General features: G+C 38.8%; 10 protein-coding genes across 10 annotated transcripts; 6 read left to right on the forward strand and 4 right to left on the reverse strand.

The window, feature by feature from the left end:
• Positions 1-503: 503 nt before the first annotated feature.
• On the forward strand, positions 504-1,649 carry MRL1 (Mrl1p; the record flags this gene model as incomplete). Its single annotated transcript, NM_001184176.1, has 1 exon — positions 504-1,649. The coding sequence occupies one exon, from the start codon at positions 504-506 to the stop codon at positions 1,647-1,649; it is 1,146 nt and encodes a 381-aa protein (NP_015404.1).
• A 579-nt stretch (positions 1,650-2,228) lies between these two features.
• On the forward strand, positions 2,229-3,605 carry TEF1 (translation elongation factor EF-1 alpha; the record flags this gene model as incomplete). Its single annotated transcript, NM_001184177.1, has 1 exon — positions 2,229-3,605. The coding sequence occupies one exon, from the start codon at positions 2,229-2,231 to the stop codon at positions 3,603-3,605; it is 1,377 nt and encodes a 458-aa protein (NP_015405.1).
• Positions 3,606-3,748: 143 nt separating this feature from the next.
• On the reverse strand, positions 3,749-5,605 carry GRS2 (putative glycine--tRNA ligase; the record flags this gene model as incomplete). The annotated part of the gene is made up of 1 exon (NM_001184178.1): positions 3,749-5,605. The coding sequence occupies one exon, from the start codon at positions 5,603-5,605 to the stop codon at positions 3,749-3,751; it is 1,857 nt and encodes a 618-aa protein (NP_015406.1).
• A 254-nt stretch (positions 5,606-5,859) lies between these two features.
• Positions 5,860-6,291, reverse strand: DIB1 (U4/U6-U5 snRNP complex subunit DIB1; the record flags this gene model as incomplete). The annotated part of the gene is made up of 1 exon (NM_001184179.1): positions 5,860-6,291. The coding sequence occupies one exon, from the start codon at positions 6,289-6,291 to the stop codon at positions 5,860-5,862; it is 432 nt and encodes a 143-aa protein (NP_015407.1).
• A 197-nt stretch (positions 6,292-6,488) lies between these two features.
• Positions 6,489-8,228, forward strand: MDM36 (Mdm36p; the record flags this gene model as incomplete). Its single annotated transcript, NM_001184180.1, has 1 exon — positions 6,489-8,228. One exon carries the CDS (start codon positions 6,489-6,491, stop codon positions 8,226-8,228), a length of 1,740 nt encoding a protein of 579 aa, NP_015408.1.
• A 378-nt stretch (positions 8,229-8,606) lies between these two features.
• YPR084W (uncharacterized protein) lies at positions 8,607-9,977 on the forward strand (the record flags this gene model as incomplete). Its single annotated transcript, NM_001184181.1, has 1 exon — positions 8,607-9,977. The coding sequence occupies one exon, from the start codon at positions 8,607-8,609 to the stop codon at positions 9,975-9,977; it is 1,371 nt and encodes a 456-aa protein (NP_015409.1).
• A 154-nt stretch (positions 9,978-10,131) lies between these two features.
• Positions 10,132-11,463, reverse strand: ASA1 (Asa1p; the record flags this gene model as incomplete). The annotated part of the gene is made up of 1 exon (NM_001184182.1): positions 10,132-11,463. The coding sequence occupies one exon, from the start codon at positions 11,461-11,463 to the stop codon at positions 10,132-10,134; it is 1,332 nt and encodes a 443-aa protein (NP_015410.2).
• Positions 11,464-11,735: 272 nt separating this feature from the next.
• On the forward strand, positions 11,736-12,773 carry SUA7 (transcription factor SUA7; the record flags this gene model as incomplete). Its single annotated transcript, NM_001184183.1, has 1 exon — positions 11,736-12,773. The coding sequence occupies one exon, from the start codon at positions 11,736-11,738 to the stop codon at positions 12,771-12,773; it is 1,038 nt and encodes a 345-aa protein (NP_015411.1).
• Positions 12,774-13,037: 264 nt separating this feature from the next.
• On the reverse strand, positions 13,038-14,663 carry SRP54 (RNA-binding signal recognition particle subunit SRP54; the record flags this gene model as incomplete). Its single annotated transcript, NM_001184185.1, has 1 exon — positions 13,038-14,663. One exon carries the CDS (start codon positions 14,661-14,663, stop codon positions 13,038-13,040), a length of 1,626 nt encoding a protein of 541 aa, NP_015413.1.
• Positions 14,664-14,909: 246 nt separating this feature from the next.
• On the forward strand, positions 14,910-17,576 carry YPR089W (uncharacterized protein; the record flags this gene model as incomplete). The annotated part of the gene is made up of 1 exon (NM_001184186.1): positions 14,910-17,576. One exon carries the CDS (start codon positions 14,910-14,912, stop codon positions 17,574-17,576), a length of 2,667 nt encoding a protein of 888 aa, NP_015414.2.
• Between the last annotated feature and the right edge of the window lie 9 nt (positions 17,577-17,585).

A 17,585-nucleotide genomic window follows, 5' to 3' on the forward strand; every position in this document is an offset into this window, starting at 1 on the left:
ACACTTATGAGAAATTTATAAAAAAATCCCAGGAATGCTTTCACAAATTATCCATTCTACATAAAATCTTTTTTTATAGTATTACTTTTTTGTGACATCAAAATGAAGCACTAAATAATTATAGAAAATATTCAGCAAAAAAAAAGAAAAACCTTCTTCTGAAAAAAAAAAAAAAAAATTCAAAAAAAGACACCTTTCTACCTTGGCAGTAAATTTCAAATTAATTATTTACCAAACTGTAGTTCCCGCTCACTAATCCTTTCTTATACTTATTCACATTACTGTCACTTTGCGGCTGTATTTGGCCGCGTTTCCCTTTCGGGTGCAGGTACAAGAGGTATCCGAAACAAGAAGGGTTAAGTTTTGAAGAAAATGCCAAGTATTTCAATTTCAATAATAAGAACGCAAAACTACAGGAGACTCTTACTAAGCATACTACTTCTCAAAAAAGGGCTTTATTTTATAGAACATAAAACATACTGTAGGATCGCACACTGGAAAATATGTTGAAACGATCATCTCTAATATATCTATCATGTGTCCTAATCATTACCATACCAATACTTTTGCATGTATACAATGGTCCAGGACTGTCCCATGAAGCCAATGAACATAGGGCTTCTCACAAGCAAAAAAGAACGTTAGCAAATCCGGATAAACCCAAAAGCGAAAACGATGAAGATCTATTTTGTGCGGTAACCAACCCAGTCACCGGATCATACATAGATCTATCACAGCTATCTTCAACTCCCAACAAATTAAGGGAGGGCCAAAAACAGATTTCTGGCAATAACAAGCATGAATCCTCCAAGACGAAGTGGTCAGTGAGAGGTTGGGGCTACGATACAAACTTCACGTTAGGCATCTGCTCTAGTCCTGTCGGAGAAGCTGAGTCGCAACAACTGTCCAATCTAACGGGCGCTTTTTACGTAGACCAGTTGAACGAAAATAATTTAGTATCGATTGGAGACTTCAGTACAAGGCCTGCGTTAGTCGGCGGCTCTACTGCCAAGAAATTAACTCTCAAATACGAAAACGGCTCTATGTGCCCGAACGGGAAGGACAAGAAGGCAACTTTATTGAATTTTGTCTGCGATAAAGAAATTCAATCAAAGGCCCAGATATCATACATTGGAAACCTACACAATTGCTCGTATTTCTTCGAAGTCCGCAGCATTCATGCGTGCCCCACCTCAAACAAAAAGAATGAAGTTAACGTTTTGGGTATCTTCATCGGTATCTTCGCTATATTCTTTTTAGTCGAATTTGCGGGGAGAAGATGGATCTATGCTAAACTAAATAGGCATTTGAAAAACGACGACGAGTTACACGACATATCGCCATCTTTAAATGAGCAACCACACTGGGACCTCATAGAGGACGGGTCTCGCTGGAGTAAATTTTTCAACGGGATAATTAAGACGACAAGAAGGTTCACGAAATCTTTAATGAGGTCTTTAGTCAGAGGCAGGAACAGCCGTCAAGGGGGCATAAGACTACGGTCATCCCCATCTGCCTCTTCGTCCAGCCTTGCCAACAGGGAGTTCTTCAGAGACATGGAGGCTCAAAACGAAATTATTGACAGCCTAGACATCAATAGTCATACAACAGAAAGCGACCACCCAACTTTGGCTGATAATAGCGTATAAACAATGCATACTTTGTACGTTCAAAATACAATGCAGTAGATATATTTATGCATATTACATATAATACATATCACATAGGAAGCAACAGGCGCGTTGGACTTTTAATTTTCGAGGACCGCGAATCCTTACATCACACCCAATCCCCCACAAGTGATCCCCCACACACCATAGCTTCAAAATGTTTCTACTCCTTTTTTACTCTTCCAGATTTTCTCGGACTCCGCGCATCGCCGTACCACTTCAAAACACCCAAGCACAGCATACTAAATTTCCCCTCTTTCTTCCTCTAGGGTGTCGTTAATTACCCGTACTAAAGGTTTGGAAAAGAAAAAAGAGACCGCCTCGTTTCTTTTTCTTCGTCGAAAAAGGCAATAAAAATTTTTATCACGTTTCTTTTTCTTGAAAATTTTTTTTTTTGATTTTTTTCTCTTTCGATGACCTCCCATTGATATTTAAGTTAATAAACGGTCTTCAATTTCTCAAGTTTCAGTTTCATTTTTCTTGTTCTATTACAACTTTTTTTACTTCTTGCTCATTAGAAAGAAAGCATAGCAATCTAATCTAAGTTTTAATTACAAAATGGGTAAAGAGAAGTCTCACATTAACGTTGTCGTTATCGGTCATGTCGATTCTGGTAAGTCTACCACTACCGGTCATTTGATTTACAAGTGTGGTGGTATTGACAAGAGAACCATCGAAAAGTTCGAAAAGGAAGCCGCTGAATTAGGTAAGGGTTCTTTCAAGTACGCTTGGGTTTTGGACAAGTTAAAGGCTGAAAGAGAAAGAGGTATCACTATCGATATTGCTTTGTGGAAGTTCGAAACTCCAAAGTACCAAGTTACCGTTATTGATGCTCCAGGTCACAGAGATTTCATCAAGAACATGATTACTGGTACTTCTCAAGCTGACTGTGCTATCTTGATTATTGCTGGTGGTGTCGGTGAATTCGAAGCCGGTATCTCTAAGGATGGTCAAACCAGAGAACACGCTTTGTTGGCTTTCACCTTGGGTGTTAGACAATTGATTGTTGCTGTCAACAAGATGGACTCCGTCAAATGGGACGAATCCAGATTCCAAGAAATTGTCAAGGAAACCTCCAACTTTATCAAGAAGGTTGGTTACAACCCAAAGACTGTTCCATTCGTCCCAATCTCTGGTTGGAACGGTGACAACATGATTGAAGCTACCACCAACGCTCCATGGTACAAGGGTTGGGAAAAGGAAACCAAGGCCGGTGTCGTCAAGGGTAAGACTTTGTTGGAAGCCATTGACGCCATTGAACAACCATCTAGACCAACTGACAAGCCATTGAGATTGCCATTGCAAGATGTTTACAAGATTGGTGGTATTGGTACTGTGCCAGTCGGTAGAGTTGAAACCGGTGTCATCAAGCCAGGTATGGTTGTTACTTTTGCCCCAGCTGGTGTTACCACTGAAGTCAAGTCCGTTGAAATGCATCACGAACAATTGGAACAAGGTGTTCCAGGTGACAACGTTGGTTTCAACGTCAAGAACGTTTCCGTTAAGGAAATCAGAAGAGGTAACGTCTGTGGTGACGCTAAGAACGATCCACCAAAGGGTTGCGCTTCTTTCAACGCTACCGTCATTGTTTTGAACCATCCAGGTCAAATCTCTGCTGGTTACTCTCCAGTTTTGGATTGTCACACTGCTCACATTGCTTGTAGATTCGACGAATTGTTGGAAAAGAACGACAGAAGATCTGGTAAGAAGTTGGAAGACCATCCAAAGTTCTTGAAGTCCGGTGACGCTGCTTTGGTCAAGTTCGTTCCATCTAAGCCAATGTGTGTTGAAGCTTTCAGTGAATACCCACCATTAGGTAGATTCGCTGTCAGAGACATGAGACAAACTGTCGCTGTCGGTGTTATCAAGTCTGTTGACAAGACTGAAAAGGCCGCTAAGGTTACCAAGGCTGCTCAAAAGGCTGCTAAGAAATAAGGAGATTGATAAGACTTTTCTAGTTGCATATCTTTTATATTTAAATCTTATCTATTAGTTAATTTTTTGTAATTTATCCTTATATATAGTCTGGTTATTCTAAAATATCATTTCAGTATCTAAAAATTCCCCTCTTTTTTCAGTTATATCTTAACAGGCGACAGTCCAAATGTTGATTTATCCCAGTCCGATTCATCAGGGTTGTGAAGCATTTTGTCAATGGTCGAAATCACATCAGTAATAGTGCCTCTTACTTGCCTCATAGAATTTCTTTCTCTTAACGTCACCGTTTGGTCTTTTATAGTTTCGAAATCTATGGTGATACCAAATGGTGTTCCCAATTCATCGTTACGGGCGTATTTTTTACCAATTGAAGTATTGGAATCGTCAATTTTAAAGTATATCTCTCTTTTACGTAAAGCCTGCGAGATCCTCTTAAGTATAGCGGGGAAGCCATCGTTATTCGATATTGTCGTAACAAATACTTTGATCGGCGCTATCTGTAATGGAAAAGAGAAGAAGCCTCTTGACTCACTATCCACTCGAACTTGGAAACAATGGTCGAAGATGCAGTATATGATACGACCTAAACCGAACGAGGGCTCAATGACATTAGGAATGTACTCTCGTATATGTTGCAAAGTTGTCTTCATTTTGATAGTAACCAAACTGCTATCTAGTTTTACGATCTGGCCATTTACTTGACAGGTAAATTCACCGTTCTTTTCCAGTTCTTCATGCCTCCTAATCAATTCATCCTGGGAAAATTTTGACAAAACAGATTCGATTAATTTTGCTTTCTGTTTGAACTTCGATCCGAAAAATTTCTTATTCACTTCCACAACCCACTCGGTTCTTTCTTTTGGTGTATCTAGCTTTTGCTTTACCGTCAGACTTCTTCCCGTTTTCTTGGAGTGTACAGTTAAATCAAAAGCCGCCCTGTCAGCACAACCGACACATTCAATCCAACCATACGATGTTAAAATTTCACCGTCCCAACAATCTGTGGCATAGTGTGCCATTTCATTCTTCAAATGCTGGCGAAATCTGAATTTGTCCTTGTTGATCCCAATATTCAACAAAAATTGATGAACTCTTGCCATAAAATATCCCAATGTTTCATTTTCTACCATTCCAGAATTCACTGCCTCTCCTATAGTCATTTTCACAGGCAGTTGGACTTCACCACTTTCCTGTAATCTGCGTGATAGTAGTGGAATCTCCTCATTTAACACTTCATTGAATTTTGCATGTGACTTATTCAACGGATCAACAAAGTGCTCAATTTCTGCCATTAAAAACTCTCTTACCCTTAAAAGCCCACTTCTGGGGGAAATTTCGTTTCTGAATGACTTACCAATGGAAGCTGAAGCAAACGGAATTTTCCCTTGGTTGATTTCCAATAATTTGTTGAAATTGAGAAATTGTCCTTGTGCAGTCTCTGGCCTTAGAAAGGCCTTCAATTGTCCTGAGGCTCCAATTTTAGTTTCGAACATCAAATTAAAGGAAGTTAGTGCGTCTAAAACATCGTTAGTGACTGGATCATTAATGTTATATTCCTGCATGACGAGATTCAACTCAGGACCCGAAAACCCGTCAATCGTGGTCAATATTTTCTCCATATTTTTCATATCCTGTGGATTGACATCCTTGTCCAACAGCCGTTTTTTCAACGTCTGTTCAATCAAATGGTCTGCTCTGTAGTATTCCCCAGTCTTAGGATTTCGGCACATCCAATCAGTAAATTTGTCTACATGCCCAGAAGTCTTCAACACATCGTAAGGAGTTAGCATTGGCCCATCAACCTGAAGCATGTTTTCTTCCATAATAAAATGTTCTCGCCACAGTCGAATCAAGTTATTTTGCAACTGACAACCCGGAGGCCCTAAATCAAATAAACCTGACACACCACCATATATCTCAAACGAGGGTGTGTAGAAAAACCTTCTCCTCAATGTACTTTCCAATTTATCTCTTTCCGAATTGGACATTAACGGCATGTTGATGTGATATGTCTTTCAACAGTCCAACAAAATGTTCTTTAATGTATCACATTTATCGTTTTTCACTTTCATTGTCTAAAAGAAAAAAAGGGTTGCAACTACTATCGCAGGTTCATAAATTAGACCTCATACGAACAGTTCATCAGAACTGATCAATATGCTTCGACCTTTTATATTCTGTCAAGGTTATTCATTACTTACTCACTGAATTGTTAAGACATCGTGCGCCTAGCCTACATAGTTATTATGAATTATGAAACACGCTTATGATTATAATCGTATGGAGAGACCACCAGCCCTTTGTTCTTCCTGGCACCTCTGAATATAGTTTCTAATATGTCAATCATTTCTTGTTTGTCGTCTACAATAAAGTTCAACTTGTTGTTGTTCCCTGTACCAAAATCACACATCATGTGCTTATTGTGGTAGAAAAACATTACTGTCATGGGATCCGTCAGCTCGTACATCTCATCAAAATCTGAAACTTCATCTATATCACATAAATAAATAACTGCAAAGTTCCTTACTCTTTCAGCAATCGAAGATAACAACTCGTCCATGATCATACATTGTCTATCATTTTTGCGACCAAAACGAATGACAACAAGTCGTTTAGTCTCGGTAACAATAGCCTGATCCACATGCCATCCCGTACGCAATTGAGGCAACAAAACACTAGCCATCAAAACTTGACTTCTTACTCTTTCTCTACGTACTATTTCTATCCGATGATCGAATTTGGTATGTAAGTTCTGTTTTTCCACTTTGCGAAGCGGTCATTGGCCCAAAAGAAATACAACGAGTCATCTCCTCGCAGTAAACTGTACAACAGCAAAGAAACAGTTAAAAACCCTCCAGAGAGAACACTTACTACTATAGCATGGATGAAAACGGTACAGTAAAGCCTGGCTATGAATTAAAGGGACTCAATTCGGGAAATTCGAGGTCAAATATGGATAAGGATCCCATCGTTAGCAAATTTCATAGGGCTGGTCTCAATGATTCTGCAGACGAGGAAGATACTGATATCAATGGTAATCGCAACACTAGCTGGATAACTTCAATGATTAGTGAAGAAAAACGCAAGGTGGAGGGAAAATCTATGCTGAATGATGAGGAAGATTTGCATTTATCCAAAGCTACTTTGAACAAATGCGATGCTCTAGTTAAGATATTAGCGGATATTATCAAGCTAGAGTTTGTTATTCACCAATCATGGTATATCAGATCCCTTCACAAGAGTGTCTTAATTCAATTTGAAGTAGAAACGTCTGGTGGAAATAAGAATAGCGCCGGTGATAGCGGCGACGATGATGATGATAATCATAATGGTAATCTGGACGATAGCTTTTATAAAGATTTAAGCTTAAAATGCATCAAAAAATGCGAGAAGTCTTCCCTTGCACTTGAGTCGCTGTCAAGGGACATTGACCAAATTAGAGATTTCATAATGTCCAATACAATAGAAGACAACAGGGTTGACAGGCTTTTGCAGAATTCGATGACCCTGTTATTAGAGTGTTGGATCTACTCTATGAAGAGATTGCGCCGTCTAAGGATGAAGATTGCAGGTATCTTTGTTAGGTCCAAACTTTTGCTTATTGATCATGAATTAGTGACCATATGGCATTTTTTACAGGAGCAAAACGAGCACGAAACGGTTAATAATGAGAACGAACTGAAATTGGCAGAAACAATAAAATCATACAGAGCGTTCATTAAGATATTTATTCAACAATTGGAGGACTCCGAATCGGGATCTCCATCCTCCTCTTTGTTTGAAGAATGTTTACACGTTTTTTTGGATATAGAATCGATGTACAACTCTTTAAACCTGAATTGGCTTTTGAACGAAAACAAAGCATTACAAGAAAGACTACTATCACCATCGTCGACATCGGAGAACGATCATACTAATAACCTTCCCGTTATTGATGAGACAAAGGAAATCGAAGATATCAGCTCATTTGTCAATAGCATTGTGGATGCATCCATGTTGACACATGATTTGACTCCTATTAACTCATCAGATAGCGACAATTTATCAAACGGAGAAATCGATCGTCTAGATGGAAGAAGGTTATCCTCTTCCACGTCAGATATGTCATTGATGATGCAAAGGACTTCTCTGCAGAAACAACTTCCTAGCTTATTAACTGCCTTCAACAACGCAAGAAGACTAGAACAAGAATTGCAAAACGCATGCAAAGTAAACGATAACAAACATAGCACGAAAGATACTGATTCAAATATACGACGGAATGAACATGCTATGTCTTCAAGTGTATCCTCCATCATCTCCCAAAACTCCACATTAGCATCACCGTCTCCTCCGATGTCATCGTCCTTTATATCCACGGCGCCATCACAATCAAGTTCTCGTATGAGTACATTACCACTGTCTCCTTCCTCTTCATTATTGGAATCACAATCGCAAACGCTGAAGAACAATATGTCGCAATGGTTGAACCAATCGCGATCTGGCCTCAACGGCACAAAACTTATTCCAACAAACCACATTGGGTTTCACAGCAATGTTCTGAATACTTTGTATGGTATCGGTGGTGGTCCGGTATCGAAATCTTATAAATCCAATCAACCTTCTTCACAAAATACTTGATAAGAATAAGGATATCATTGCTATGTAAACAAACTAAATGCGAGGGTTGAGTACATAAATACAAAGCAAGACTTTTATCATACATAACACATATAACAACCAATGCATGCATCCTCTCGACAATAGTTTTGTGCGTATGTCTTTGCGAAGTCCAAATACTACTCACATCCATCTTTTATTTTTTAATCCCATCGCAGCGAGTTTAAGCCTGAAAAATAGTGAACCAGTTGAAAAACACTAATAACATCGATGCAAAACTAACTATCAATAAACTGTTGTGTTTTTAGAACTCTGTACGTTGTTTCCTATCCCAAGAGTTCAATAAGACGCAGCCAAGCTTTTATTCTCTTGACTCGTCCATCATAGAGCTTTATAGAAATGTCAGAGAAGGCTTCTGAAGAGAGACCCATACGGCTGGCCGTTCTGGGGGGCACTTCTACCGGAAAGACCTCCCTGGTATCTAGGCTTACTGTTAATATCGTCCACGAGGTTCATTATCCAACAAGAAACCAAACTAACTGGCTTTTCGGCTTTGTTCCGTCATCGATCCTGGCCAGAGCTATATTAGACGAACAAGCTCACGAAAGACTTTGCCTTCGTTCCCCAAGCAGCCAAACCTTAGAGCCTATCTTCCCTTCACCTCAGGTCTCCAAAAATGTACTGCTGTCGCCATTGGTGTTTCAAGCTTCCACTGATAATTTTCAATCAGTGAGGTTACACAACAAAAGCCACTCCAGGAGATCCCTATCTTTGGATAAATCTGATTCTCCGCTGTATCAAACTTTTTCCAATGACATTAACTCTCAAAGTGTTCCTAAAATCAAGGCAGACCAGCTTAACGTTATCGAGCATTTTAAATTGCCCCTGAATTACATTCCACCCACTTATGCACCAATCCAGATTGATATTATTGATACGCCTGGCTTCAGTCCTGATAATGTGGTGCCGTTCTTAGAAGTTTCTCTCTTCCGAAATTTAGGAAAATCAATCCTACATGGACTAGCAGATGAACCAAGACGACCTGTATCTACTACTTCACTATTGGTTGCCTCTGGTGCCTCTGAGTTGAATGGTAAAGTTGACGGTTATATCTTGGTGTATAGCGCAGTCCCTGAATTAAACCATATTGGAGGCCCTCCGGAATATGGAGATGATGTGATGAACACAGATACGGAAAACGTCAGCGATGGTGGATTTGAACTTTTAAAAGTGATTAGAAACTGCATACTAGATGCTTGGACTGAATTTCGAAATTATGAAAAAAGATGGGAGGAAGGCAAAGAGGATGATATTTACTCATTGGTTTACAGCCTGAGACATCTATGGAGTAAAAATAGCAAAGAGAAAAGCGCCAAAATAGAGCAATTGAGATCCTATAATACCAAACTAAAATCCATCGAGTTAGACCCCTCATCTCCCGATTCACCACCACCATGCATTATCGTCTGTTCTCACGTTAATCATGAACTCGCAAGCCCAATGTTGATTGAAATGGGAAGACAACTAGCAACAAAATGGAAATATGGATTTGTTGGAATAGACAGCATGGATGATTTAAATGTCGATGTGGCGGTTAGCTTACTAATAAAGGAAATATCAGAAAAGATGAAGCTACTGGTTTCTAATTCCAATGGAAGTAGTAGTAGTGGTAATTCAAGTTCAATTTACAACTCTCATTTAATGAATGACAAGAAGAAAAACAACAATGCCGGCTTAAACAAAAATATGTTGAAGAAAATTATAAAATAATTGATAGAGGGAAGAACTCCCTTTAACATTCTTATGACCATGATACATCGCACTTTTTTTTACTTGGATTGAGGAAATATGTATATATAGGCACGTATGTATATATACAAATGTTCTTTCTGAAACCATGTAAACAGAAAAGGAAAAAAAATAATTATATTTTATTGAGCTTTATGGTACCATCTTCATATCCAATTAAACACCAGTTACATTTCGCCAGCGCTTTAATACGTCTAAGTTGTCCTAACCTCAACCCATCTGACTGCACATCAAACGATTCCAAACATGTCATGGCTCCCACTTTATAGTTATGGGATTTCGAGCTGGATTCGGTATTTGAGCCGCTACCGTTTGTTAGGTCTCCCATAGAGCTATCACTCACGACCAGGTTGTTCTTTGATTTCACAAAAGTTTGCTCCACTTCTGAAGTCCGCATATTATAAACAATGGTCATACCTGACCAACTACTCACGACTAAGTAATCGTCTTTTACTTTATCAATATGACCAATATTCTTCAAGGGAAGATGTACTTTTGATGGCTCACTGACTCTCAGTGAGCTTGGGCATTTTATCAAAAGCGCATCATCTCTAAGGTATTTCGTCTCAAGTTGTAAGTTCACTGGAATTTTGTACTTGGTTATGAAATCGTCTGTTGAACAACTATAAAGTTCATCCCCGCTAACACACATATCAAGTATTGGATTCGGATAATGATCGTTAGAAACATGGACCAGTTCTGCAATGTCCCTTTGAAGGCCTTCATCAAAAGTAATTTTAAATCCGACTACAAACCCATTTTCATAACCTAAAAATATGACATCGTTTAATTTAGCAAATCTCATTATGATACCGAATTTGGAGTCTTTCGAAATTCCTAAAAAATTCTGCTGCTTCAAGAATCTGGGGAAATTAATATTATTGAATGGTCTTTTCAATTTAAATGTGGAGTCTTCTATTATCTGATATATATCGATAGTTTCCGAATCATCAGTATGACAGCAAACCAATCTATAACTTTTATTATCTTTGGTTGGTTTCACTTCAGCTTCGATGATGAAATTCGCAAAATTCAGTGTGTTTATGGGCATTTCATAGATTTTAGTCCATTGTAAATGATCCGTTTTATTGGCTTGGCTAAGCTTTCTAACTAAATCTATAGATAGTTGTGTAGATGAATCAAGCTCAAAAATTCGCAGCATGGAGTCTTTCGAAAGAATGTACAGCACATTGGTAGTTTCCACCCACCAAAACGCTATAATGTGCGAGTTGCCCTCGATTTCTATATGTGTAATCGGTCTCTTGGTCACCAGGTCCCACATAACGAAATAACCGTAGTTATCACCGGATAACAAGACTGGCACATTCGAAACTGACGGTGCTTTGATGACCTGCAAAGCTGTGATGCCCCTTTTATGGTAACGTAAGGTGAAATCGGATAAAGTCAACGTTCTCTTCAGGATTATCTCATTACTAAAGCCTCTCATGTGTTCTACGCCCATTGTAATCGACGCTCGCCTTGACTGCACATCACACCCAATTTATGCACGTGCTTAAATAGTAGTTTATAGCTTAGTATCTCTGTATTTCTGTCTTACTCATCACCGTTTCGTCTCAATATTTGCTTAAAAATCGAAAAATTTTGTTATAAATTTAGTTAAAAAAAAGTGAAGAGAATAATCATCACTTATAAAGACAACTTAATAGACGCTGGTGTGGACGATCCAGTGATAGAGAAGGGGAGAAGTAGATACGCAGAATGATGACTAGGGAGAGCATAGATAAAAGAGCAGGAAGAAGGGGTCCTAATCTGAATATTGTGCTGACGTGTCCGGAGTGCAAAGTCTACCCACCAAAAATCGTTGAAAGATTTAGTGAAGGGGATGTTGTATGTGCTCTATGTGGTCTAGTACTATCAGATAAACTGGTTGACACCAGGTCGGAGTGGAGAACGTTTTCAAATGATGATCACAACGGTGATGACCCAAGTCGTGTTGGTGAGGCTTCAAATCCTCTTTTAGATGGGAATAACCTATCTACAAGGATCGGAAAGGGTGAAACCACGGATATGAGATTCACCAAAGAACTGAATAAGGCACAAGGAAAAAATGTGATGGATAAAAAGGATAATGAAGTACAAGCTGCATTTGCTAAGATTACCATGCTATGTGATGCTGCTGAATTACCGAAGATTGTGAAAGATTGTGCCAAGGAAGCATATAAACTTTGCCACGATGAAAAAACTTTGAAGGGGAAATCAATGGAGAGTATAATGGCTGCATCCATACTGATTGGTTGCAGACGTGCTGAAGTGGCAAGGACTTTTAAAGAAATCCAGTCATTAATCCATGTCAAAACTAAAGAGTTTGGTAAAACTTTAAACATAATGAAGAACATTTTAAGAGGCAAGAGCGAAGATGGTTTCTTGAAGATTGATACCGATAATATGAGTGGTGCACAAAACCTAACTTATATACCCAGGTTTTGTTCGCATCTGGGCTTACCGATGCAAGTCACTACTTCTGCTGAATATACCGCAAAGAAATGTAAAGAGATCAAAGAAATTGCAGGTAAATCCCCTATTACTATCGCTGTTGTTTCCATCTATCTAAACATCCTGCTCTTTCAGATCCCTATTACCGCAGCGAAAGTGGGCCAAACCTTGCAAGTTACTGAAGGTACCATCAAATCTGGTTACAAGATACTTTATGAGCATAGAGACAAGCTTGTGGATCCGCAGCTTATTGCTAATGGTGTAGTGTCTTTGGATAACTTACCGGGCGTTGAAAAGAAATAATGAAGTGATAAAACAGTAAATTATAGGAACAAGAAGCACGGGTACTCGTGTTAGAGGGTAGAACCTTTTCCATGGCAGTTCAATCGAATATTTATTTTGTTATTTTACAATTCAAAAAAATAGAATGAACACTTTATAATTTAACAAGATTTTTCTTTTTTTTTTTATTGAAGGAGGTATTCGAAAGGATGAAAGCTAAACAAGTTATTTGAAATATGCATACATACATATATATATATACTGTGTATATTCAAATGGTGGCCTTTAGCCCATACCGAATTGTTTTGCCATTTGTTGCATTTGTGGATCTTGCATCATTTTCATCATTTCGTTCATATCAGGCATTCCTCCGCCCATTCCTCCGCCCATTCCGCCACCAAACATGTTCATCATATTTTGCATTAGACCTGGATTTTGCTTCAGCTTTTGTTGTGCCTGCTGCATCATTTGTGGAGTCACTTTTGGCATACCAGGCATATTCGGCATACCAGGCATGTTTGGCATACCCGGCATGTTTGGCATGCCAGGCATCCTAGCATTGGCACCAGGGGCTCCTGGTTGTTGCTGGGTTGCGGTTTGTGCCATTCTTGCCATCATCTGCTGTTGCATCAATATCATTTCTACCTCGAACACAGAAGTACCTGAACCTTTAGCTACACGAACCATTCTTGTAGGCTCTTCAATGAACATTCTACCATCAGATTCTAGTTCTTCTTTAGTCATAGAATCCAAAACGTAAACCATTTTCTTCATCTTTTGAGAGGTTTCCTCCTCCCCTACTTGATTCATCATATTACTCATACCAGGAATCATCTGCGCTATATTTGATAATGGACCCATTTTCATTATTGTTTGCATCTGTTTCTTGAAATCTAGCAAGGTGAACTTACCCTTTTGGATGTTTTCCATTGTGGCTTTTGCATCTTCCTTGTTGGAAACGGTTTGTAATTGCTCAAAGAGACTCTCTATATCACCAATACCCAACAGTTTAGATATGAATGACTTAGGCGAGAACTTTTCCAAATCATGAATGTGCTCACCTGTACCAATAAAGATAATCGGAGTGTTTGTGGCTGCAACGGCCGAAATTGCCCCACCCCCTCTAGCGTGGCCGTCCATCTTGGTTAATATAATGGCACCAAAATCGGACGATTCTTTGAAAGCCTTGGATTGTTGCTCTGCAGCTTGACCAATGGAAGCATCTAAAACCATGATAGTTTGATTAGGCTTGATGACATTGGATATTTCAATCATTTCTTGGAACAACTCTTCTTCTTGATGATGCCTACCTGAAGTATCAACGATGATGATATCAAACTTCTCTTTCTTAAACTTGTTAATACCTTCTTCTGCAACTTTGGCAGGGTCAGTCTCCGTATATGACCCATAAAATGGAATTCTTGCTCTTATAGCGTTTTGTTTCAATTGGTCAAATGCACCAGCACGGAAAGTATCCGCACATACCAAACCCACTTTGAAACCTCTCTTCGAGTAGTAAACTGCTAACTTGGTACAGGAAGTAGTTTTACCTGAACCTTGCAGCCCAACAAACATGATGATGTTTGTCTTTCTCTTCTTGGGCACAAAGGCCTTCTCTTCACTACCTTCGCAGGTGACCAACTTACACAGTTCATCAAACACCGTTTTCTGAATAAGCTTCTTAGTTTGTGCGTTTGTTGTGGACTTCTCACTACGGTTCTCACTCAGCAGCTGTGACCTTATATTATTTCGTAACTTAGAAACCAGGGCAATATTCACATCCGATTCTAACAACGCAGTCACGATGCCCTTTAACATTACATCTACGGATGTAGTAAAGTCATCCTGTGTATTGGAAATCGCGTTATTCACAGCAGAATTAATCCGCTTCCCCAAATCAGCCAAAACCATCCTTTAGTTAGACTCGATGCTGTGTTTTCTTTCCCTTCTCTTCTGCATCCTTGCTGTTCAACCACTTTTCATTATCTTGTTTTACCACTATTTTTTTTCACTTTGTTGATGTCTTTATCGTTAGCGGTGATTTTTCGATATTGAGATGAACGAAAAGACCATCATACTATAACAATATGGGTAGTGACTGAAGTATAGGAGAGCCGCAATTGCCGGTCTACAGAACTCACAAGGCATTCGTGAACAATGAACAGTGTTTGGGATGATGCTAGAATAGAGGACAGAACGGTGGACAAACCAGTAGGCTCCTCTCACGCTCAGGAGAAACTCGCGCTGGTAAAATCAACTTTGTTTAAACTTGACCAAGAAGATAGACCAGAATGCGATTCCTGGGTACAACTAGTCAAATTGATCTGCGACGAAGACCGTGAAGAAGAATTTACTACATTCAAGGAGTTATTAAGGGAAGTCAAAAACGTTAATGATAAATCCGTCACAGGCGTTGCCTTGATTCATTATATCATTGTATTTGATCGTGCAGACTACATTGAGTTACTACATGATAATCCTTCTGGTGCAAAATTAGATTTGAATCTTGTCGACGACATTGTAGGTTACACACCTTTGATGTGGAGTTTCAGTCTGCAGAGAAGGAACTGTTGCTTGGAGCTGTTCAACGCATTCGACGAGATAAACTTCAACATGACGAATAAGGCTGGATTAACCGCTTGGGATATGGTTCCTCCATATTCACCACTTTCGGAATTTTTGGAACAAAACAATATGTTTCGATACCGTACCGAAGTAAAACATGAAATACCTCAAATTTCCCAACCGAAAGACACCTCTCTTCTAATGAGTAATGAAGACTCTACCACGAAAGAAACTTTTGATAATATTGACTTACAAGTCGCCGGTTTGACCCTGTCCCCTGGTGCAAATGACAACATGTTTCTGGATTCTGATGAAAAGAACATGAATCATTCTCAGGGAGCTGCAACCCTAATAGATCCCACATATACAGAAGACTACCACGGTACATTTGATTATGATAAACTATCTCCGGACCAATACTTGGAATTTTCCGACTTTGATATACCACAAATCCTGAATCTATTGATATCGCTACCACAAAAGGAACCTCACATGACCACCTATCCAGCTGGTTTAATATACCAATGTATTAGATATGCTGATCATAAGATAAAGTCCAAGCCACTAGTAGAATCGTTAATTAACTTATCTCTAACAAAAATTCTGACCAGTGTTTCATCCAACGGAGCTGCAGGATTGGTCTCCACAGAAGCTTCTTTGCAAGCAGGTGACATTGTATTGCAATCGTATTGGTTAAGTTGTTTATCTTTTCTCTATTACTACCTCTGTAGAGATGATTCATTTTTCAAGAGGCATCCAAGCGTGTTACAAGAGCTGATTAACACCATCCACTCTATTATCATAGAACTGACATCTTCCATTCATTGCAGGTTGATTTCTTTGATAGATTCAACTTTACTAGCATACACAACAATCCAGGACGTTAAACAAACTTTATACAAAAGAGACTGGAACTTTTTTAAAAAGAGAAAGCAGGCCAAGCTTTTATTGAAGGAAAAGAACAGAAAACAATTAAAGGAACAACAAAAGAAAGAACTTCATCGAAAAAGCCAGGGTCAAGAAAATCATGAAGAAGAGGAGGGTCAACAAGATGGGAATGATTCAGATGATAGGGCATCAACAAATGATGATAACAATTCTAGTGTTTCACTCTTTTATGATAAAGAAATTTTGAGACATTTATATCCTCCATCATTCGAAGAGCAGATGAAACCCTCTCCACTAAAGATTGTTCAAATATTTGGTGCCTTGTCTTACGTTCTTAATTTACATCAAACGCATCCGATTTTCCAACAACAGTGTCTCTCTATTTCAGTTAACTGGTTTGCCACGACCTTATTCAATAAGATCTTAAAGGACAAAAAGAAAAGATCTTTATCAAGAGCCCATGCTATTCAAATCAGGTTAAATCTTTCAACTCTAGAATCATGGATACAGAACAACGATTTCTGTGTTCCTAAACCGATGCTTATTGATGACTTCATGTGGCAGCGCTTTCCAATGACTTTAATTCGCGACGTTGGCGAGATAGATTTATCGGATCCGATACTAAGAAATGTAGCAACTTACAAACCTATAGATGAAAATAACAAGGACTTGATATATGATACGTCAAACTCATTATTTTACTACCAACCTTTCCATAAGATCGCCCAAATTCATCTTGAGCCAGTTTTCCAACTATTACAATGGTTGCAAGTAGCTACAACACTAGATAGTGAAGAATCATTAATATCAACAATGAATTTATTACCAAGAATTACACCAGTACAGCTCCTAAAGTCTATGGAAAAATACAATTACGAATTGAATGAAAATAAATTCAACTCCAAACTGAAGAAATTTTTAAACAACAAAATCAAAGATAGTAAGATGAGCAAGGCAGACGCGTATTTACAAGAACATGAAATACCGTATCTAGTTTTACCAACTATACCCGAAATGACAGACTTGTATTCAAAGGGTCCTGATTCACATTCTTTCCAACCGTTTTTACCAGGCAGTATCCAAGACGATGTTTATGAAATTCACGATGTCAACTTCAAACAAAGACAAAATGAACCACAGATATCTCGGACTAACTCGGGTACCTCAGATTTTACTGGAGATGAGGATAAGGCGCAATATGAAACTGAAGGGGTAGGGGAAAGTATAGATATTAACGAAACAGTCGAACCCGAGAGCAACGCGTTCAATGTAGGTAATGATGATTATTTTAAAGAATTAAATATTCCGTCTTCAACTGCTCAACGTCCTGCTTGGTCGAATAATGATGATATGGAACAAAATCCGTGGTAATTTGTGCGT

The sequence above is a fragment of the Saccharomyces cerevisiae genome, chromosome XVI (genome assembly GCF_000146045.2).
Source record: "Saccharomyces cerevisiae S288C chromosome XVI, complete sequence".
NCBI lineage: Eukaryota > Fungi > Ascomycota > Saccharomycetes > Saccharomycetales > Saccharomycetaceae > Saccharomyces > Saccharomyces cerevisiae.